The sequence below is a fragment of the Periplaneta americana genome, chromosome 4, assembly GCF_040183065.1.
Source record: "Periplaneta americana isolate PAMFEO1 chromosome 4, P.americana_PAMFEO1_priV1, whole genome shotgun sequence".
NCBI lineage: Eukaryota > Metazoa > Arthropoda > Insecta > Blattodea > Blattidae > Periplaneta > Periplaneta americana.
This window is the reverse complement of record NC_091120.1, coordinates 97,478,239-97,502,369: the sequence shown is the minus strand read 5'-3', so window position 1 is coordinate 97,502,369 and position 24,131 is coordinate 97,478,239. Positions and strand designations below refer to the sequence as shown.

General features: G+C 35.3%; 1 protein-coding gene across 2 annotated transcripts in view; it reads left to right on the top strand.

Moving 5' to 3' along the window:
* Positions 1 to 10,756, top strand: part of Cdk7 (Cyclin-dependent kinase 7) — a 39,627-nt gene extending 28,871 nt beyond the window's left edge. The window contains exons 9-11 of one of the 2 annotated variants that reach the window (XM_069823776.1): positions 1,818 to 8,365; positions 8,474 to 8,821; positions 8,899 to 10,756. In XM_069823776.1, the coding sequence (XP_069679877.1) occupies positions 1,818 to 1,846 (29 nt within the window). In that variant the 3' untranslated portion in view covers positions 1,847 to 8,365; positions 8,474 to 8,821; positions 8,899 to 10,756. Of the gene's footprint in view, positions 1 to 1,817; positions 8,366 to 8,473; positions 8,822 to 8,898 lie in introns of those variants that run through there. The other variant, XM_069823775.1, reaches the window with a different exon arrangement.
* The last annotated feature ends 13,375 nt before the right edge of the window (positions 10,757 to 24,131 follow it).

Genomic DNA, 24,131 nt, shown 5'->3' with positions numbered 1-24,131 from the left:
ACGTATTAAATAAGAATGTAGGATTTTCATTGTTGGAAAAAGTATCAAGAGTGATATCGGGGGAAAGTGTAAATGTTCCAGTAAGTATTGATGTTTCTATTGTACCTAATTTAAAATTTGCGCCTCTCACATCAGTTTCGGTTGAAAGAAGTTTTTCTGCTTTCAAAATGATTCTCAGTAACAAAAGGCAAAGGTTAACTGTGGAGAATTTAGAAAAAATTCTGGTGGTGTACTGTGCAGATAATTATAATAAAGTCTGAGCATGGAACTGAATTTCAATAACTTAAAATGAGTAATCTTGATATCAATAATCATTATTTCATTAGTTTCAATATATTAAATTTGTGCAGCTCTGTTTATAAATATAATATAGTATTCTTTTTCAATGTTTAAACATACTTTTTTGTGCGTATTTTAGTGTATAACTAAAAATTTCAGTGAAAGAAATAAGTATGATACCGTGATGTGCCTAAAATGCCTATTTTCATTAAAATAGAGCCTAATTTTACAAATTTTTAGCTTATTTTAGGCGCATAAAACTGAAATTTTTAGTGCCTAAAAATCCAATGTCTAATCATAACTCAAGAAATTGTTTGAAATACAGTTCTGAAATGAAATTTGTTTTTATCCGATTTCATCAATTTCACATTAGTGATATAGATAACTCTTGTAGCAACCTTCATGTCTTTAATCACAAAACCATTTTCAGTCACATTATCATTTTGAGTTTTCTTCACATTAGGGTTTGTCCTCAAGAGATGTTACCAGGCTTTTGCTGCATAAAAGTAATTGATGATGATGGTGGTGGTGATACATTTATTGCTTTTATGCATCAAATTGTAACTATATATCTTCATATATTACTTTCTGTGTTTGTGCAAATGATTGTGTCTTTATATGTGTTGTTGTTTAATCAATATCCGAAGACAGGTTTGAACCTCACAAGTGAAACCAATAAAGCACCACTTACGAAGCAACTAGGCCAGAAGATAATGGGATAGAGTGGCGAGTTTCTTTTCCTCTTCATTGCATACATTGCCTATTAGCTACATTACACTAATCAGACTTCAGATCCATACAAACATCCACACCTGTGGAATACGGTTTGCACATCTGACCGCGAAACTAGGTGGCCCGGGTTCGATTCCTATTCGCGGCAAGTTACCTGGTTGAGGTTTTTTCCGGGGTTTTCCCTCAACCCAATATGAGCAAATGCTGGGTAACTTTCGGTGCTGGACCCCGGACTCATTTCACCGGCATTATCACCTTCATCTCATTCAGACACTAAATAACCTAAGCTGTTGATAAAGCGTTGTAAAATAACCTACTAAAATAAAAAAAAATAAATCCATACAAACAATTGCTCTTCTTCTGACACATCTTCAAGTGAGATATGCTCCCTGATAATAGATGTATATATCATCCAGAATCTCAATCAGAGGCATTCATATGTGTTGTATAGTTTTAATTAAGCGTTTTGTTTTATTTATTTTTGTTGAATATTTCTTCTCATTAATGTACAATAAGATATTGTAATGTATAATTTTGTTCTCTTTTGTGATATTTTTGAAGCAGTGTTGTTCCTTTTAAGTGGAAGGTAATGATTTTTCACAAATTCACACTTGACAAACTCTAAAATTCTATTCTTTTGTGCATGAGTTTTATTACATGACCTCTGTCAGATCATAATAATATTAATTAGAATACTTTTTTTCCGATTCAGAGCCAAAGTAAGAAAATTGTTCATTTTGAAGTCTGATGCTGTACATTTAAAATTTATTGAGATGTTCAAGACTGTTTTTTTCTTTTTCTTTCAGCCTCTCACACAAAACGACTGGTGTTTTAGCAGCAGCTTTCAGTTAGGGGAATTGCAAAATTATTTATAGGAGAATGTGAATGATGGATATTCTAATTTGTTTAAATGGGTATGTGAAATGAGAATATGAGTGTGCACATGCGTACGTGTGACTAATGTTTTGTATAAACTGTTTCTTTTATTCTGTACGGTAAGAGAAAACATAAACATAATTTTTCATACTTTTCCTTCAATAATGTCATGTTTGAGTATAACATCCTAGATTTCTATTTTCTCCTGGTTTAATTTTCATAAAAATCCACTGCTATTAGCAATTACGTTTTTTGTGAGAATTAAGTGTGTAGCAAGTGAGGCTGCAGAATATCCAGAGTATTTTTTTTATGAAGTTAGCATTCTAAAAACTGGACAGACATTCGTAATTCTGCAGAGTAAAAACTCAACAATTTTGTTATACCTCTTCAGTTATTATCTGTCCATAACAGATATTTGATTGTAAACTCAACTGAATATGAATAATTCTTATTTTAACTTTGATATTGTTTTATGTACATTACCATTTATTTATAACTACTCTTGTTAATAGCCTTACACTCTGCCAGTAAAAAGAATAATACATGATGCATATTGCAAGTCAACTTGAAAATTTCGTGAATTCAATGTAATGTACAGTATGTTAAAAATACAGTAGAACCATTTGATGCACTAATTTGCCTTGTTTATCAGAGTGCATGGATATCTACAATGGATTCAATGTACTGAAAGTTGTCTTGCTGTGTTTTAAGGCTTCGCATAAGTAAAGTATGATTTTGCAGGCAGTTTTTAATTATTCCGTAATTTTTCATTGTTATTTCTGTTACTAATCAATTCTCTGCTGTAATGCTACAACTAGGTAACTGCAAATTTAATAATTTTACAGGAAGCTGATTTGAATGATTATTTTGAAATTAGAAGTATTTATGTAGAATTATAAAATCAATGATTGATTGTTTAGATACCTTTGGAACTTCTTTTTGGAGTACATATTGTAAAGTTGATGTTTTCAAAAATATAAAGTGAAAATTAGGGCCTAAGTAAGATACTTCTAGCGCAAATTATATGTATATAATCTGGTAGATAACTGCAATCATATTAAGGAATTTAAGAATAGAATATGTGAAGGTATTGTGTTACAGTTATAAATAAATCAGTATTTTTCCTTGAATGAAAGTGTTGTGTATCAAATTTTATTGTGAAATGGGTCCCATAGATGTCTGTCTAATAATGTGTATATGGAAGAGCTACTATTGCTTAATGCAAGACTAACAGTTTTACCCTTCAGTTACCATACTCAAAACTTACTTTTTGTAGCATGACACCATTATCCATTCAACTCTTAAGTTAATTATAAATTTAAAAATTGAAAATAAAAAAAATAATGAATGTTATAAGTAACTTTATTAATGAATTTTGCAAACTACAGAGTAGCTCATTGTTTGTTCATCAATAACTTTGGAACAAATTGAGATAAAATTCTCGTTTTTGGGGAATTTGTAGCTTAATGTAGGTGTTCGAAGTGGCCACCATCAGCATCCAAACACTGTCGATGCCACTCAACTGCTCCACGAACTACGTTCTGTAACATGTCCAGTGTGATAGCTCCACATGACGTTAAATTTCGATTTGTTCTTGTAGTGCATCCAGTGCAGCTGGTGTTTCCTGATAAACAACATCCTTTAGAGTCCCCCATAGGTAGAAATTGGTATTAGATCAGGGACCATGTTGGGTACTCGACAGAACCTCTTTGACCTATCCATCGTCTGGGTAAAGTTTCATCCATATAGCTACGACCTGACATCTCGACGGTATTAAGCTGGGGCTCCGTCTTGTTGCAGATAAAATTTCTCGTCTCCATACAGCTCTCAGATGGCAGGTACAATTGTTGTCTGAAGCATCTCGAGATATATCACATCGGTAACTATGCCTTCAAAGAAGAATGGCCCAGTCAAACCCGGAGGACAAACCACACCACATATTAAGTCTCAGTAAATTTACGGCTTTCTCCTGATGAATGTGCAGATTTTCGGGAGTCCAGTACACACAATTATGTCAGTTTACAGTACCATTCAGTTTGAATTGTGTCTCGTCAGACCAGGCAATGTTCCCTGCAACTCCCCATGTTTTCAAACCACTCACAGTACTTAATTCGTCGATCATTGCATGCAGCAGTCTTGGAACTTTGCAGTCTTCAAAATTCGCTGTACACATGATCGACTGACTCTGGTTTCACGTGCAAACTGTTTCACAGACTTCTGTGGTGAAAATGTAAATTGTTACTACTGCGAAAGTAGCTTCAGTTGTTGCTGTTACAGATCATCCCGAACATCCTTTATGCATATCATTAACAGTACCACTGACTCCGAATTTGTGCCAGATATGCACAGTTGTTAGATGTGTTCGCAGTATTGTTTGAAACTTGTTCCACCATTGTCGCCATACTTCGCTAATGTTTTCAAACTTAAAATACCACTTCCAAATCGCCTTCTGTTGTTCGAACGACAACTTTGCATCTGCCATTTTGTTTTCACACTAGACCTGCATGCTCATCTTGTCACTGCCAACTAACAACATTAAGCTACAATTTCCTCGAAAATGAGAATTTTATCTCAATTTGTTCCAAAGTTGTTGATGAACAAACAGTGTATGCTTTTTTTGGGCATACTCTGTATGCATCTTAACACAAACATCACAATTTCTGACATAAAAATTTAAGTTTACTTCTTAGGCATCCAATTTCTCTTCATAATCATCAATCATAATCATCATCATCTACTTGTCCGCCTCCTTCTTCTTCTTCTTCTTCTTCTTCTTCTTCTTCTTCTTCTTCTGACACAGTCCTGTGCCTTATCACTATAACTGTTTTCCAAGAGCAGGAGGATCCATTTTAAAAAGAGATAGCAAGTCGTCATACTTAGCATTTGAAATTGAAATGCTGGTTCCATATGGAGGTTTCAAGTTTGCCTAGATGCCATTGAGACATCGCTTATTTCTTCCGGAGTGAATGGACCGAAATTCTTCATCATAGTTCTCTTGAATCTCAAAAGTAGTCTGACCTTTGTGAAGTGTAACCAACACATGTTCTGCCATCTAAATGGGTTTCCATTATCATTTTTTCTTCCTAATGTTCAAGTTGTCTTCCTCAAACTGCTTCCAGTTTTTAATGTCTTCAGTTAGTAAATCTGATCTCAAGCTCATGATGTACTCAAATGAATACCAAAAAGTATAGTTTGTTGTAATAATGCTTTGAATACACAGGACTGCCAATATTATTACTTTAAAGGCTGCATTTGTTATGTGCTACAACTAGACAACTGTAGTTACTTAGCTGTGGTGCTCGAATGTATATATGCTACAACTATGCTAGTGAAGATACCTAATATTGTAGCACTACAAATGTTAGCTGTTTTGATAATACCTATTTTTTACAACTAAAATTTTAAGAATATGAAATAAAATCTCATTTATCTAGTTGTAACATATGAAAAAGCATAACTCAAGCATTCAGGAAATGTAGGTAACTCATTTTCACGCAAAAGTGCAGTTACCTAGTTGCAGTATTAAGGTAGCGAATTAATCTTCAATCATATGGCAAATTAACTGAAACATTCAAAGTAATATTTAATATATACTGACTTAAAAGAGTGATATAGCTACACTTAACTCATAAATTAACAAATAAGTCATTATTTCACAATTGTTTGAGGGTTGCAGGATGGCATATTTTTCTTTAGAAATTACTTCAGAATAGATCATGCACCTTGCCCAACAAAATTATCACATACTGAAATTCCTAATATTTCTGTTAACATTCCAGTTCATCAATTTAAAGTTGAACTAGTTACTCTTGTATATTATGTAAACTTAGTGTTTCTGGAATGAAAATCGTATTATTTATTCATCTCTTGAGAAGATCTTTTCAATTTTACAGATAATTTGTTGTTGCATTTTAATATGAAATTCCATTTCCTTCTTTCCAAGTTCAAATTTTCATAGAAACTACCTATTCCCCATTTGTCATAAATATTTAACAATCTAAAGATACCTATAGGAGTGGAGGAAATAAGACTATAACTTTCGATCTTCCCTAAGAAAGTTTATAAATGCGAACTCTTCTGTGCAAAGAAATGAAACATGCTATATATTTTTTGTTTGATGAATAGGGACTTTAATATTTACATGACTCTGTTTTCCAGTAACATCTCAATTTATTCGTCTCAGGTCTAATTAGTCTAACTTAGAAAGCATGATGGAAATATTCAGATTGTCAATTAATATAGATAAACACAATATAATATTTGTTACTCAGTCAAATGACAAATCAATGTAAAATAATGACTTATATTATATGGTCATTAAGTTTTATATACATGAATTACAAATTGCAAACGTTTTCGCCCATTCAGGCATCTTCAGGCACAATTATACAATATCTCAATATCAAGCTGTGTAGCCATTACATTGGTGGTAGATAAACTGTTTAAGATTAATGATGTACAAAACATCTCCATAATTAAAATGTAATATTACAGGTCATAAAATTAAAATAATGTTTGTGACCTGTAACATTACATTATAATTATGGAGATGTTTTGTACATCATTAATCTTAAACAGTTTATCTACCACCAATGTAATGGCTACACAGCAGAGAGCTGCATCCGAGCGAGCGCGGGATATCGCTATCAGTCCAGGAAGGCACTGGCAGACTGAATAACGAGTATCCACGAATATTTCCGATAAAGCACGAAGTAAAGTAACTACCGAGCGATCGGTCTGAAGACGAGCGCTCGGTACACACTGAATGCTCTTCCGATAGCAGTAAGCAGTACTCAGGCAGTAGGTGAATGTAGGCTTGTCTAGTCAGCACGCTTTATCAAAATGGATGTTGAAGATGATTCAGTACTGTCAAGCAGAGGCTCGGATACCGTTTCTGCTGATGGTAAGAGAATACAAGATGCAATGTTAAAATTAGATGCGGAAAATAAAATTAAATCGGGAGAGTTTGTAGTAGTAGAAAAAAATGGGAAAGCAGTTACTAGCTCTGCTTGGACTAAGTTCGGAGAAGTGAGAGATAAGAATACTTTAAATTACACGGGATTTGTTCAGTGCTTCTCATGTAAAACAATTAAAATTTTCAAAAAGACAGCTGGGCCCTCAGTTCTTGCAAGACATGTATGTTCGCAATCTGCTGAGAGTAAAATTCAGGTTACGCAGGAGATGAAACAAATTTTCCGAGATGCATGCGTCGATGTAAGTGCTGCGGATATAAGACCATTTAATATGTTCAGTGGGCCACAGTTCACAAACTTAATTCAGAAAGCTGTTGATTTTGGAGTAAAGTATGGTAATTTTGAAGCCGCTGATCTTCTAAGTGACCCTACGGCAATATCACGCGCGTGTAAGGCCCGGGCTGTTGTGGCTAAGGAAGAAATTATTCCAGAAATATTAGAAATGGCAGAAAAAGATGTTTTGGCTGCTACTACTGATTTGTGGACAGACAATTATCGCAAAAACCACTTTTTGACTCTAACCGTTCATTATATAAATGAGAACTGGGAGCTCATTAGTCGAGTATTGTTCACAACTAAATTCCCTGAAGAATCTGAAACTGCGCAGAATATCAACACAGTCCTCTTTGATAAGCTTCAATCTCTGGGAATTTCTCCTACAGCTGCTAAAAACATTGTATTTGTAACCGACAACGGAGCAAATATTAAACGTGCTCTTGAGATGAGCTCCATTCGAAGGTTGTACTCTGCTGCACATTGTCTCAACGTAATCTTGAAACATACATTTACCTTAAAGCTTGTAGATTTGAACTTATACAGCGAGGAAGGTAATGATATTCTTCAGACGGTTTCTTTAGTTGTGGCATCTATCAAGATTTTAGACAAAACACTTGGAAAGAAACTCAAGGACTCTCCATCTCAAATGACAGGAAGATTTACATCAGCAATCCCTATGCTGGAAGCGGTGGACGTAAATTTTGATCAGGTAAGCTAACGTTGATACAAAGAATCAGGAAAAATTAATAATATATTCATGTATTGAAAAATATGTCTGTAGTTGTGAAAATGTGTGTGCGCATTTTATAATTCTCATTTAATTTTTGTTTCAGATTTGTACAGTACTAGATGAATTCGGCTACCATGCACTAAAGAACAGACTTGACCTTGAAAAACTAAGAGAACTAGTTGCTTTTATGAAACCAATAGAAGCAATAGCAAAACCTTATGGAAACACTTTAGATAATGTAAACTTACTCTGGCTTCAAAATCATATTCAGGATAGTAACGAAGATTCATATTTGGTCAAGTCGCTAAAAGCAAAGGCGCAAAAAGAGCTGGCAGCAATGGTATCCTTGAAGCTGATTCTTAAATGTAAAGAAATTGTTACATTGTTTAAACGCTATGGTATAATGGAAACATTAGACACTTCTCTAAAACAGGCTATTGAAACTCGCTGGAATTCAAAACTCATCATGCTACAGTCATTCCAACGAAATATTGACAAGGTAAGACAACACGCTATTAAGAAAAAGAAAAAAAATCAGCAGTATACATATTATTATTGTTATTGTTGTTATTATGGCTAAGAGTAAAAGTTGATTATCTATTTACAGGTTAATTCTGCTTTGAAGGAACACAACAGAGAAGATCTTGTACTGTCAAGTGCCGAACAAAGTGAAATTTCATTACTCATTGATTTTCTGTCTGTTTTTAAAGAGGAAACAGAGAAGCTAGAAGCAGAAAATAGTCCCACTTTGCAGTACTACCTTCTTAGTTATTACAGGCTAAGAAAACATTGTTTGCCAAATGACCTTGATCATGATGGAATGCGTAATCTGCGACAGCGTGCATACAATTTGTTGGAGCAAAAATTTGTACCTGATAAACTGCATAAAATTGCAACATTTCTGTGGCCGCACTTCAGAAACCTCAAAATGCTATCTGCTAATGAAAAGGAAGAGGTATGTTATTTTTTATACTGTGTAATTTATATGCATCATGGTTTTCAAGGACTCATTTTTGTTATTTACTCCATTAGGTGCTTAATGAAGTAAGAACCATGTGTGACAAAGTCCACTCACAGAATCCACTTCTGTCAACTCCACCAAAGAGGATGAAAGATGACTATGACGACTGGCATGAAGATGATTATGGAAAGGATGAAATTCAAAGCTACATCCATGGGGTACCTGGAGACAGTTCTGATTTATTTGGCTGGTGGCGTCAGCAGGAACGACAATTTCCTAAATTAAGAAGAGTAGCCCAAATGATTTTGGGTATTCCCGCCACAAGTGCTCCAAGTGAGAGAGTATTCAGCACAGCAGGGTGTGTCATTTCAGCAAGACGTTCGAATATATCTCCAGAAAATGTCGACAACATATTGTTTTTGCACAGTTACTTGAATGAAAAAAACAAAAAATCTCAAACGTAGGAAATGTAAAACAATCGAATAGGCAATTGCAAGAACTAAATTTTCATAAGTAAAACAAAAGGAGTTTTAAAAAAACTGAAATATACAATATATTAGAATACTAATTGTTACAATAATTTTGCCTATTATTTGTTGTATTTTGTTATTTAAGGTGATTATTATGTAATGTGTTTAAATAATTTGTACTTTAGACAACGTAGACTATACTGTAGCTTCGATTTTTTCCTCAAAATCAACTACTTCGACTCATTCATTCAATTATCTTGTCATTAACAGTCTTAACTTAGTTTAAAGAAATTCTTCTCTTTTTGCTTCTGAAACAATTAATATAGTTACAAAAATACTTTCTAGCAATTAGTTTTAAATGACAAATGTATTTTTTTTATTATCATGTATAAAAAGTAATTTCTTGGTTTTATATGCATTTTATAGTAATATAACCTAAAATTGCTTTACTTTTTCCAATAATTATCATGTTCGATTTGTATCTATATGTTTTTAAGTATTTTTCAGGTTAAATATTAGATTGAGTAGAAGTGAAAATTGTAGTATTTATACGATCATTTCAGACTGTTTCAATTTAAACAGAGAAAAATGTGCAATTAAAATTTCATTATAAATACATAGTTGTTGGGAATAATGGAATGATTTCTATAATGATTATTCTATTGTAGGATTAAATTATTCTAATGTATGAATGAATTGTTCAATAATTCCAATATGTTGATTACTCATACTTATAGACCATCGCCTGAGCGTAGCGCTCTTTTTCTTGTCGCCATACATGTAGCTCGAGTGTTTCATCAGATGTTTCATTTAATGAAGGTCAGGGTCAGATACTGGTGCTGTTGAGTCTGTACGCAACACCCACACACACCTTTCGTAGCTTATCATTCTATTGTGGCGTCATAAGATTCTGAACCCGAAGCTCTTATAAAAAGTATCATATGAAATGGAACCAGTACATGTAGTACAGTGCTTGAAACGAGCGCTCCCTTTGACTGGGGAGCGATCTCCCGGGCGATCCCGAGCGAGCGGCTGCCAAACCCGAGCTCGAGCGATTACATGCGAAGAGGAATCGGAAAAACCGATCTCAGATATCGTGAAGTATCGCTCTCTTGCAGGACTCTGCTACACAGCTTGATATTGAGATATTGTATAATTGTGCCTGAAGATGCCTGAATGGGCGAAAACGTTTGCAATTTGTAATTCATGTATATAAAACTTAATGACAATATAATATAAGTCATTATTTTACATTGATTTGTCATTTGACTGAGTAACAAATATTATATTGTGTTTATCTAATTAGTCTAGTATGTATGTTCCAAATCAGTGCATTGGTTTATAATTCATAAGATGTTAAGGACATTACTTTTATTAGTGACCAGAATGTACACTACACATGTAAATACGTGTAAATATGTAAATAAATATATATAATTTGCTCTAAAATAATATGAAATACTGCTCAGGTTTGGCTCATCAGGGATAATAAACAACTCTCTGATCATGTCCATGTCTCTGTGTATATATTGTGAATTTTATTAGTAACAACAATTAACTGTTAATCTTAACTAATATTTACAAAGCACTATTTACAAATCAGAACTATCAGTTCTCAGTTCACAGTTCTTCTATCTCAGTCACTCGAGTTCACAGTATCTCGAACCACAGACCTTCAGAGACAGTTCACTGTACTCGAACTCGGGTCCCTCCAACTGCGGTCCACTGCACTCGAACTCAGGTCCCTCCAACTGCGGTCCACTGCACTCGAACTCAGGCCTTCGGATGCTGACGCAGATGCGGACGCACACTCGAGTCGAACTCCGGCTGGCTTGCTTGCTCTGGCTTTCTCACTGACTGAATAACTGAAAACTCTACAACAACACTCTAGTTCGCTGGCGCCTGCTCTTTTATAGCAAAATCATAGTTGCGAGAACCTTCTACAGGTGTGTAGAGAATTATCTCAATATCTCTACATCGACATTTCTGGAAGGGCTGGGAAGGTCCGTTCCCCCTTCCCTCCGTAAGCAGGTGCGCGCGCGGACTCGTCGCGTGACGTAATACACCCTCTCTCTTCTCTCCACCGCGCGACGTCACTCAATGTTCCGTGGAGCCTGTGCGATCTGCTTTCATGCGGGACGCTGGTCGTGAGTTCGATTCTCACGTCGCTGTCACAATATTATATAGTTTTGCTGGTTTTTTTTTTTTTTTTTTTTTTTTTATGTTTTGGATTTTTACTTTGTTGCGTAAGAAATTGGGGTAATTTATAAGAATGTCCATCAATATTTTTTTAGAATCTAATAGTTTAAGTTCTTTGTGATAAAACGCTTTGAAATGTGTATACTGTAATAGTACCATGTACAATACCTCACAATTTAGACTAATGTAACTCTTTTTAATATGTGATTCACCTATCGATCACGTTCAGAGTGACCAGACATCCTACTTTTCCCTGGACAATTTCTACATTTTTAGCCTTCATTCCAGGGTCTGCAAGGAATTTCCAGTAATTTCAATATGTCCTTCAGTTTGAGAGAATTGTTTTTTTCTTAATTCAATACAGAATTGTTTCAGTTGACGTTGCTCTCGTTACGATCTTGTATTAGAAATTTTGCCATAAGATAGCCATGCCATTCACATATTTCGGTAGCAAACTCACCATGCAGTGTTCAAGTGATAAAATTAATGAATTTCTATTGGCTGCAATCTTGCCATTTAGCTCGAATCACAGGCAGATTCCCACTTTCCATTTCATTTCAGCTTTACCTGGCATTCTGGAAGGTGTGTGGCAAAGTCTTAATGTGAAGTTTTTGTAGGATTTTTAGAATGCCAAAATGTTGTTGTTTTCTAATGCCAGGCATTTGACAATAAAGTCATTTGACCTCTTGCACTCCAATATTTTTCAAAGATATTATCATGGTCAGCCACTGAAGCACAGTTTTTGAGGTGTTCCGAATCCATTTCTTGGTTTGAGTTGCACAATGGGCAGTTAGGGGACTGATATATTCCAATTCTATGCAGGTAAAAATGGCAAGTTGTATCTGATTTAAGTGAACACTATATTTTAATGTTTTGGTGGCTAAAAGCAGCGGAAATCAATATACAGCCAAATATGCTGTTTATCCTGCAGGAATATACTGTCCATTTCATATTGGAGTGAAATGGACAGTATAGAAGAAAAAGCACTGATTCAATATGAAAAACTCATCAGATTACCAGGAAACAATTGGCATTCATACAGTCCTCTCTGTAGATTTAAAACTCAAAAAAGTTTCATATCCATTGTTCAAGAATTAAAACAGAAAATCAATATCCCGAATTTAAAAGAAAACTTACAAATTAAACCAAACCCTTTAACTCTATTAAATATAGAATATAATCTAAATGTAACAGAAGAAATACTAAAATCAGAAGTAAACATTGAAATATTGAAACAATTGTCTTTAGAGACAATTAATATTAGGTACCCTCCACAAAACTGGCTTCATTTATACACCGACGGATCCTTGATCTCCAGAGAACAAGGTGCCGGTGCAGGTGTTACGTGCTGTCTCTTCTCACTTTATAGATCTCTTGGATATGGAACAAGTATTGATGGAGAAATCATTGCAATAAGTGAAAGTCTCAGGAATCTTCTATGCCACATGAATAAATTTAAGAATGCAGTTATATTGTCAGACTCCAAAGCAGCTATTCTATCAATAGTCTCTAAACACACACTTTCATCTCAAACAGCAAAAATTACTAAAATACTCTCTCAATTAATATCACTCTATAAAAGAATTGTATTCCAATGGATACCATCCCATTGTGGAATCCTGGGAAATGAGAATGCAGATGCTTTAGCAAAGAAGGGCAGCACTGCTACTTACAGACCTGTTACTAAATCTACGTATTACTCTGTGAAAAGATTTATTAAATCTACGTACTTAGCCTTCAATAAATATTTATCAGTTTCACATCTGGATTCTATGCGTATTTATCCTGAAAACAAATTACCGAAATAGGCTAAATGCAGATGCAGAACTGAGGCTACAGCTTTCTGCCCTAAAACCAAATGATTATACAAAATGTTGTAGCCTATAAAATGGAACATATTCATCACACCGAACAGAACAATTAAGTACTAGATTTTATGTCATATGTGTTAACTATATTAGATACTATTACAATATATTAACATTTGCATCGTAAGGATTGTTGTTTTTTGTTTTTTTTTTTTTTTTTTTTTTTTTTTTTTTTTTTTTTTTTATAAGTTCATGGTAGGTTTACTGAGGCCGTGTCTCAAAGCTCAAGTCTGTACTACATGTTAGTGACTAGCAACTAGCTGACTTGTGAACTATACACTAGAGAGATTTGAATATGTATGCTGAAATCATGGCCTTCTTCATAGACTCACAGTCTAGTATATACAGTCACAAAGCTTGAGTTTTGAGGGTGCTAGGAACAATTGACTATGCCGGTACCTGTACTATTTTGCATTGTCTGTAATGAGGCGATATTAGCGATCCTAGTGATTAGCAACTATCTATGGATGCATATTTGCTACGTATTGAGCTTCGTGACTGTATATACTATACTTGTTTTTTTGAAAGATGGGACATGACAGTTAAGCGGCCGAACTTGGAACTATAGTGCTATGTTGCCAGTATGGACTACTACGCTGCCAGCTGATGGAAGGTATCAATTGACGTTAAAACATTCATTGACAATTGACGCAAAGGTAAGAAAACAATACAAAAATCGACAGAGAATCAAAGACGAAACGTACAAATGCTAACACTGTGTGCATAATAAATGTCGCCAAGAGAGCTATTAAGCACTCGCTAGAGTCGGGCAGACTGCCTCATATTATCGCCCGTTCTCGGTTGCGCAATCATCGTAGTATCGCTCGGTGCGCGAGTACCTAACGTAGCCAAATGACTCATTGATAGAGAACACGAGATTCTCTTGGTCCCGGGATTACCGATACTAGGTCATTCCCGACAGTCTCGGAGTCTAGGCGGGACTGTAGTACTGATAAGCAAGTGATATCGCTCGGGCCGTGCTCCTATAGGAAGCATTGGCTTATACACTTCCCGGTTCTTTAAATATATATCATGTCGCAGCTCCTATAATACTTAATCAATCGCGCTGTAATTTTTTGGATTGATAGCTCAATGTCTAAGGAAAACATAGGAAAAAAATCGAACTGAAAATATTTTTTGGAAAGCGAGAAAAAAAATATTAACTTCGATGGAGATTGATGTGTTCAGAATAGACATTTGCAACTTCACCTTTGTAGGCTGAAAACTTTTTTGTTTTTCACGTCAGATGGGGGGTCAAAGCGAGAGAAATGTTGAGAAAGGATGGGAATTAATTTTAAAAGTGATGGCCACTCAAAATCTTTACTGGTTCTCGAATAACGGCGAGTTAACCAAAGAGCTGTTTGCGAAAGACTCATGACTCAAACGTTTGTTCCGTAAAATTTGTACGGAACCCTTCAACGCATGAAAACCCGTTATTGTACGGATAGTATTAAATGATATTTTAATACAGGTAGTTGAAAATGAGGCTATATAGTCCAAGATGGTTTACACTTTACAGTAATTAGGCTATCTTTTATAGCAATTAAATAAAAAAATAGTTTGTAACACAATGATGTGAAACATGAAAATATTAAAAGCTGGTTCACAATAAACCGGGAACGGAAACGGCAACGAGAACTAGAACGGAAATATTGTTAAAATAAATGTATTTAAATGTAAGCATTCACAATTAACTATTCTGAATGCTCACATTTAAATACTGTAGGCTACATTTATTTTAACGTTATTTCCGTTCTCCTTTCTGTTCCCGGTTTATTGTGAACCAGCCTATACTATAGAAAACTACACTTTCTACTGGTGTGCACGTTATAAAGTATTGTTACAGAACAATCCTTATTGTATTGCAGCCATGTTGCAATATAAAATGACATAGGCCTATATGGTTTACAATAATTATCCTATATGTTATAGGAACGAGAATAACAAATTAAGAATTAATAAGATTTCTAATTCGTTGTACCTAATGGTAACTTACAAGACAGTAATAAATAATAACCATCATAATAATCCTGATAATCATAATCTTGGTCATCCTAATGATTACGATAATGATAATGATGATAACAGTGATACTAATAATAATAATAATAATAATAATAATAATAATATAATAATAACAATTAATAACAATAAGAATAATAATAATAATCCATCGCTGTAGAGTAACGGTTAGCACACCTGACTGTGAAACGATCGGGTTCCGGTTCGAATCTTGGTTGGGACAAGTTAACACTGGTTCACAATAAACCGGGAATGGAGACGACAACGATAACGGAAATATTCTTAAAATAAATGCATTTAAATGTGAGCATTCACAATTAACTTTCACGTTCCCGTTCCCGGGCTCCGGCAATCTTCTCGTTAATTGTGAATGCTCACATTTAAATGCATTTATTTTAACATTATTTCTCGTTGTCGTTTCCGTTCCCGGTTTAATGTGAACCAAGCCCCTACAGTCTCGGCTGCGCGAAACGAGGAAACCGGGGCAAATTGAACGCTGCGCTTCCCGCCATATTGTTGGGGAGCAGACAAATAATAGCAGTGCGTAAATAACGCAATTTAACGCTGTGATGATCTAAAATTGACATATTATGGCCATTTTCGACGTTTAACGTAAAATTAGGACAAAATAAACATATTCAAAGTTTCATTGATATGTGTTAGAACATTAAAGAAAAGAAAATACGTATGCAGCAATTTATAGAAAACATACTGATACATCCATAAATAGGCCTACACAATACACATTATAGATTGTATAATTTTACGATAATCAGCAAATTGTTAGGTTTCAGAGAATCTAAAATTATATTAACATATTAACTCTTAGATCACAAGATATAAATATATGCACCTTGATTACACAAGTTCTTATTATAATCAAATTCCTAAGTGAAAAAAATATGGATAATCAGTATAGACTTGTTGTTAAGTTTTAGAGAATCAAAAATAAATCATATTACCGGTACTTTTAGACCACAGGACATAGGTAATCTGGCAAAATATAATGTGCGAAGGTAGCCAAATTACATTGAATTCATTCTTCAATTAATAAAGGGAATGCTATCAATTATAAAAAGTATTGGTACCTAATACATTGCAAACAATAGGTAACGTGAAGGCCTAAAAACTAAACAATCACTTTATGCAAGATAAAAAAAAACCACATACTTTTTATGTGTGGATTTTTTACATATTGAATTTTTATTTTAAATAAATAAAATAGATATATTATCATTGCTTGCGGAGTGATGGTACATAATTTTTATGCACATATCAATAAGATGCCATTCCTTGCTTTTGTTAATAAAATATATCCGGCAAAATGTAAAAGAGTTATTTATAGGTGAACTCTGAATCATAAATTCACAAAGGAGGCTTAGCTATTATAGCTATTTATTTATTATCTGTATATTTATTTATCCATATATGGATCTTGAATGAAAGTTTATTATCTTGCAGATAAATTCATTTACATAATAAAAACAAAAAGTTATCTTTCCACTAATGTTTTAACATCTGATGTGTAAGTCTAAATAATTCACTCAGTGGGATTTCTCTACAGTCTGATATACCTGTACTAACAATTAAGTATTCTTTATTGTCGTAAACTACTGATTGATTTTTAATGATATTGATATTGTAACAACAGAGATAATATTATATCGTACCTTTTGCAAATAGCTTGGAAAATTAAACAGGGATGGTATTATCGGCGTGCTCTCATGGTTAACATTCGGCAGGTCTTTGAGCGGCCTCATGCGTTCGGCAGGTCTTTGAAATTTAATTGTATTATTGTTTTCGATTTCTTGTGTCGCCGCTCCAATTACTCGCCTCAGTTTCAATAATGCAACCAATAAGCTGCTTCAATTATTATTAAATGACACTTACTTGTCTAATCCACATAGACTAAACCCGAGGTTGCAATGTCTTGTGCTGAGGACGAACATTAAGGTATGTGATTAAAAATTATTATTAAAGAGTTATTATTAAGAGTTAAGAAAGCCAACGTACTCGTATATGAAATAATAATAATAATAATAATAATAATAATAATAATAATAATAATAATAATAATAATAATAGCCATTTAACAATATAACAAACTAGTGCTTATTCTTATCGAGAAAGTAGACGTGACAACGTGACGCTTAGAGTGAAACCTACAGAGCAACAATCGGTCGGCAAAATTATTTTTTTAAACCACACCGCACGTTATTGTATGATGCCGACATGTTAAACATGAGTCCGCGGCGATAATATAGCCTATATTTCAAAATTATATTGCCATTACTTTCACACTATTCACTAAAAACACCCGAGACAAAACAAAGGACAAGTATGACAATCGTGTTTACCGCTCTATTTCTACCAGTAGCATGGCGGCGTAAACATGCGCAGACTGGTTTCAATTTTGGACAGCACACCAGCGCTCTGTGTGAGTCTAGTATACTATTATAACGTCTTTGATGTGAACCAGCCTTTACCTGGCTGAGTCTTCTCGCCTCAACCATTAAGAGCAAATGCTGGGTAACTTTCGGCGCTGGACCCTGGACTCATTTCACTGGCATTACCATCATCTCATTCAGATGCTAGATAGCGATAGCAGTTGATAAAGCGTCGTAAAGTAACTAATTTAATAATAATAATAATAATAATAATAATAATAATAATAATAATAATAATAATAATAATAATAACCGTTCCCTCTTTTATTCTCTGTTATGATATAGCAAATATAAATGACACTCGGGAGGAAACGCAGAATAAATATGGGGAGAAATGCCTGTTATTATTCGGTCGAGAAGCTTTTGTCATCCACCCTGCTCTCAAAAAACTTGAAAGTTAGAATTTATAAAACAGTTATATTACCGATTGTTCTGTATGGTTGTGAAATTTGGACTCTCACTTTGAGAGAGGAACAGAGCTTAAGGCTGTTCGAGAATAAGATCCTTAGGAAGATATTTGGGGCTAAGAGGGATAGAGAATGGATGAAGTTGCACAACGTAGAACTACACGCATTGTACTCATCACTTGACATTATTAGGAATATGAAATTCAGAGGTATGAGATGGGCAGAACATCTAGCAGGTATGGGCGAATCCAGAAATGCATATAGAGTGTTAGTTGGATAGTCGGAGGGAAAAGACGTTTGGAGAGGCAGAGACGTAGATGGAAAGATAATATAAAAATGGATATGATGGTAGAGATTGGATTAATCTTGCTCAGGGTAGAGACCGATGGAAGGCTTATGTGAGAGCGGCAATGAACCTCCGAGTTCCTTAAAACGCGTTTGTAAGTAATTATGATCAATTTGTGAAAGGATCTACTCTATTTCGTAATTCTGTCCTTCCCCTTGCAAAAGTGTTTCCATTTCACATTCAGCATTTTATCAGTTGGGAAACAAAAATATCTTTTGTCAGAGTCTTTGGTCCCTTATAATAATATAAATAAGTATTAATTAATTTATTTCGTCCTTACACAGCGCAATAACAACGAAACGTCCAGATGTGAACGCGCAATATAATAATACAGTCGTGTGATATCCATTACTTTAGCGTATACAAAACACTATCGAATGATTAAATATGGAATGTCAACGAAATGCTGATAGCGAGAAAATATATCATAGCTCCAACCATAACTTGTTGTTGTTTTAGATTAGCTTAGGATTAGGTAACGACTGAAAGTGCTGCATTATTTTGCTTCTCCAGAAAGGCAATAAATAGTTCATTAAAATAGTGTGACTTCTGTAAGAATGTCGACAATCATCATGTGCTGTATTATTGCATACCACACTGCTGTGCCTTCTTAAATTACTTTATGAACATTAATATTTCAGAAAGAGTCACGAATTGCAGTGATGAGCGGCAATTAAGCCGGCAGTCAGTGTACGCATTTCATAACGATAAGTCGGCCGTGCGATAACAGGCCGGGACCCGGTATTCCTCGTTCCCGAGAGTGCCAATCTCGAGAATACGATTCTCGGAACTGGCATTATCGGCCAGCTAGTCTCGCCTACGAGAACGAGCGGGAGTAAGAGGCTGTTTGCCCGACTCTACCAGGCAGTGATAGACGCCGGTGGCATGTGGATGAAATATTAGATCCAGATGTGTATTTATTTCATTTTTCTTTAATTTGTTTGTTTATCTTTGTTCTATTTCGGGAAAAAAATTGATCTCCCAAGAGTTTTTTTAATTCTCCTAGTGGAGCCAGAGTTGCGAAATAATTCGTTCCAGTACACAAAATTTAAAAAATGAAGAAAGGTAACATGTATAAAAATTAGTTACGTTAATAAAAAAAAAAGTTATCGCCAAGAATCGAACACGGGTCCCTGGGATGGCAATCCAACTCTCTACTGACTACTCCATCGCAGCGTCATGACATTACCAGCGCGACGAGGCACATATAGCTGCTCCGCTTGAAGTCTAGGGAGAGAGCGCACATATAAACGTACTCGTGTAAATATTTTAATGTTCAGTACTATACTTGGGAAGGTCTATGTTGGCAGAGCTACCTGATGCCTTGGGAAGGGTCAGGGAGGGTGAGTTGAACTAATCCTGGGACACAGACACTTGTATAACAGTATTTCCTCTTTCTTTCCTCCCTCTCCCTCACCAAACCAGTCCATCTGGAGACGTTGTCAGTGGTGGATGTTATTACAACTGTGTGTTAACATTTTTCAGTGTAGTTTGAGAAGGTGCCTATAATCATTTTATAATTTAAATGTTAGAAGTATTGTGCTTTATATTAGGCCTACTTGTCCTAGTGTTTGTGATTCTTGGTGTAGGAACAAGAGGAAAGCCACTGCAGTCTGACGCCAGGGAAATAGTGTGCAATGTACATAAGTTTTTCGTAGAGGAGTACGATGCCTTGAAAGTCGGAAATCCTACAATAAGCGTAGTCGAAGTAGCAAAGCGAACTGCTGTTGCGTGTGGAGTATCTGAACGCACTGTTTACCGTATCCTAAATGAAAAGAGAGAAGCAGATGAATCAGGAAGAAGAGTTTCAACTCCGGGCAAAAAGCGGCCGCAAAGAACGCCCACGAAAACCAATATAGACTCATTCACTGCTGCCGCCATCAAGAGGCAGATTTATTCTTTGTATAAGGCTGATTTCATTCCGAGTGTGGAAGATATTCGTGATGCTCTCGATAAGTCTGGCTTATTTTCTGGCAGTAAATGGTCGGTCCGGGAATTATTAAAAAAACTTAATTTCCGTTACGCTAAGAATAACTTCGGACGGAAGCTTCTGCTAGAGAAACCCGACATAATTGCTAAGCGATTCCATTTCTTAAGGAGGATGCGCGACTTAAGAATAACCGGCCGCCCTATCGTTTACCTAGACGAAACGTGGATAAACATCAATCACACGAAGAGCAAAATTTGGATTTGTGAAGATGGTGACATCCCTCTGAACGTGCCCCTAGGAAAAGGAGGACGATTTATTATTGTGCATGCTGGATCTTCTTCTGGATTTATACCAGGAGCCTATCACAGTTTTAAGTCCAAATCTACCAACGATCCTCATGAGGAAATGAACGCCGTTAATTTCAAACATTGGTTCGAAAACAAACTCCTTCCGAATATTCCACAAAACAGCATTATAGTAATGGATAACGCCTCTTACCATTCTGTACAGTTAAATAAAGCTCCCACTTCTGCATCTTCTAAATCAGACATGCAGTCTTGGTTACGTCAGAACAACATAGAGTACGACCCAAAGGCGACAAAAATCGTACTGTACGACATAATAAAATTGAAAAAGGAAAAAATGGTAAGGTACGAACTGGATACATTAGCTCAAAGTGAACCACACCGGCATACCGTAGTACGACTGCCACCATACCACTGCAATTTTAGTGCCATTGAGTTCATCTGGGCTCAAGTGAAAAATGATGTCGCTAAACACAATGTATCTTTCAAATCCAGTGAAGTTATAAAATTATTTGAAGAAGCGTTGTCCAAGGTTACGCCAGAGAATTGGAAAAATGCGTGTGAACATATTAAAAAGGAAGAGGATTTTTATTGGGAAAGGGATGGAATGATTGACAAGGCGGTGGATCGTTTCGTAATAAGTTTGGACTCTGATAGTGACGACGATGACGGTGACGACAACATGGAAGTAGAAGTAGAAGAATCCGCCACTGCACATACAAACAGTTTCATGGAGGGTGTCTGTCTCTTGCCACCATCCCCCCGCAGAGTTCCGGTCAGCCACTGAGTGAGTGAGAGGTAAGAAATATATCTTTCTCTGTCTAAATTTCTCTGCCAACTAAAGAATTCTATACTATAGCTAATGTTTCATTTGCACTGATTTACTGAAGCTTGGTGAAACCGGCCCTTACTGTAAACATTCCTCAAAGAGAAACATAACATGTTATTTTCACAACTTTTTTCTGAACAGCTGTGGTGTTATCCGCCATTTTTAACTGTTTGTTAAATGAGTTAACGGCCTGAAATCCTACATTTAAAGTTAACAAACGGTTAAGAATCTGTTAAGCCAAACTGGTGTTGAACAAATGGAAAAACTGTATTTAACAAACTGTTGAAGGTTTAACAGTCGTTAAGTGTTCTAACAATACTTGGACAAACTGCCATTAGCCTGAGATGAACTTCCGTGTCGGTAGATTCGTGTAATATTCAGCATCATGAAATAATAGTAATACGCGTTACAAGAGCGGTATGTTGACGTTTTCATGTTCGAGGAAAAGATTGAAAAAGCGAAACGTAGTTCATCTTTTTTAATTTCCGAGAACATGAAAACAAACATACCGCTTGTGTATCGTACATTATTTTGTGCGAAGATCGTTTATTACATACCTGAAAGACGAATTTGCAATTAGTTGCAATGAAATCTCCATCTTGGTTTCTGTTCAATGACGGCAACTTTGGAAAACAAAAATATATCTATCTTCAACATTGTTCCTATAAAATGTTTTCTGTGTTTACTATACTGCAGTAGGCCGTGATATACGTCTGTCTTTTTTTTTTCCCTAGTCTATGATGAGTCTGGAATCTTGTTGATTTTTTCACGGCTTCCTTAATGTTACTTGCATTACAAATGCAGTAACTTTTGTGGTGTTGTAGAGTTTACTTAATTTTTGCAAATATTTAAAAACAATAATTAATAGTGCAATTTAGGTGAAATTGCAGTGGTAAGTTTGCAATTTATAATTATTACTATATTGAACGTCTTTAAAAATAATATGTTAAAAGCCTAAAGCAGTAAAATGAATATGACGCTTAAGCGGTAAGAATAGGGAAATTGTTATGTGTGTTACGTTGGGAATACTGAATGTGGTATTTAACACTTACCGCGTATTGGTTTTGTGCGGAAAGCAAGCAAATACGCACGATCTCGCACAAACTCTTTTTCTGATAGCTTATTCTCTCCCCTATCGCCAAGCTCACTTGCCAGGTCTTGCCTCCTCAGCTGTACATAGTACAGTGAAACCTGTCTAAAGCGGCCATCTGAAGTTACCTTGTAAAATGGCCGTTTTATCAGGTGGCCGCTTGATTAAGGTTCCGGTTTTTTATGAATCAGCATGAAAATACTGAATTTCACTGACTTTTTAGGACTGTGCGCGTACAACAATCATGCATATTAATGTCAGCCTCTTCCATTCTTGCAACTAGCCTTTTCAAAACTCGCTTGCGGTACCTCAGTTTAAATGATGGATAATATCTTGATCAAGGCACTGGAGGTGTGATGTATTTGGGGGAAGAAACACCAATTTCACGGATCACATTGCGATTTTGTCGTTTAATCTTAGAATTGAAATCGCATAGCTAATTCTCAAACAATGATGATGTCATCCAAGCTTTATTGTTGGCAGTCCATTTCGCCTCCAATAAGCCCATGTCAATATTTCAAACATCTCGGTTTTAGTGATTTCCCTAGCATTAAGAGTAGCCTAGTTATTTTTCTCCTGCAGCATTAAAACAAAAGAGCAGGGTTATTCTGTCTTTTGCCAACTTCCCCCCTTTATACTCTTTTTTCTTGAAACTTAAATTTTGTTAGGGAGGGCCCTGAAGAAAAAACTGTTTCGTCAACATTGTAAATGTCTCTGAATTGATATTCCGCAAGAATTGAAGGCAGTCTATTTTTTCCATTCTTCAATAACATTGGTTGCAATGTCACCTCCTTCACCAGACACAGAACGAAATGCAATGTTATGCCGTTTTCTAAAGCACTCTAACCATCCATTACTAGCAACAAAATTTCTTACATTGAGTTCTTTGGCAATTTCAAGAGCTTTCTCTTGAATCATAAGCCCACTTAGTGCCAATTTCTTCGCCCTCACACACTTGAACCATTCGTAAACGAAATCATTCACATTGCTAAACACAGATTCTCTCTTCCTCTCATTCTTTTAATATTTCATCTTTATCCTTAATTATACCGTTTATTTGTGTCCTTCCACATTTGAATATTTCTGCAATTTTTCTCGCAGATGTTTCCTTCTCACTTTCTTCAATCATTTTTCGTCTCGCCTCTAAACTTAACACCACTCTACATTTATTGTTAGACATGATTTCTCTCTCAAACTAACTTCACAGTTCCTCTGAATCAACTGAATAAAAAGAAGAAACATTTGTAAAAGCTGGTCCATAGGCTATAGAGAAAGATAGAAAGAGGAGAAAAAAATTCTAATGGTTAACTACCTAAAACATACTGTGACATTTTCTATAGAAAATGTCCGTGTATCGATTCTTAAAAAACGAGTAAGAATTTATAGCTGTG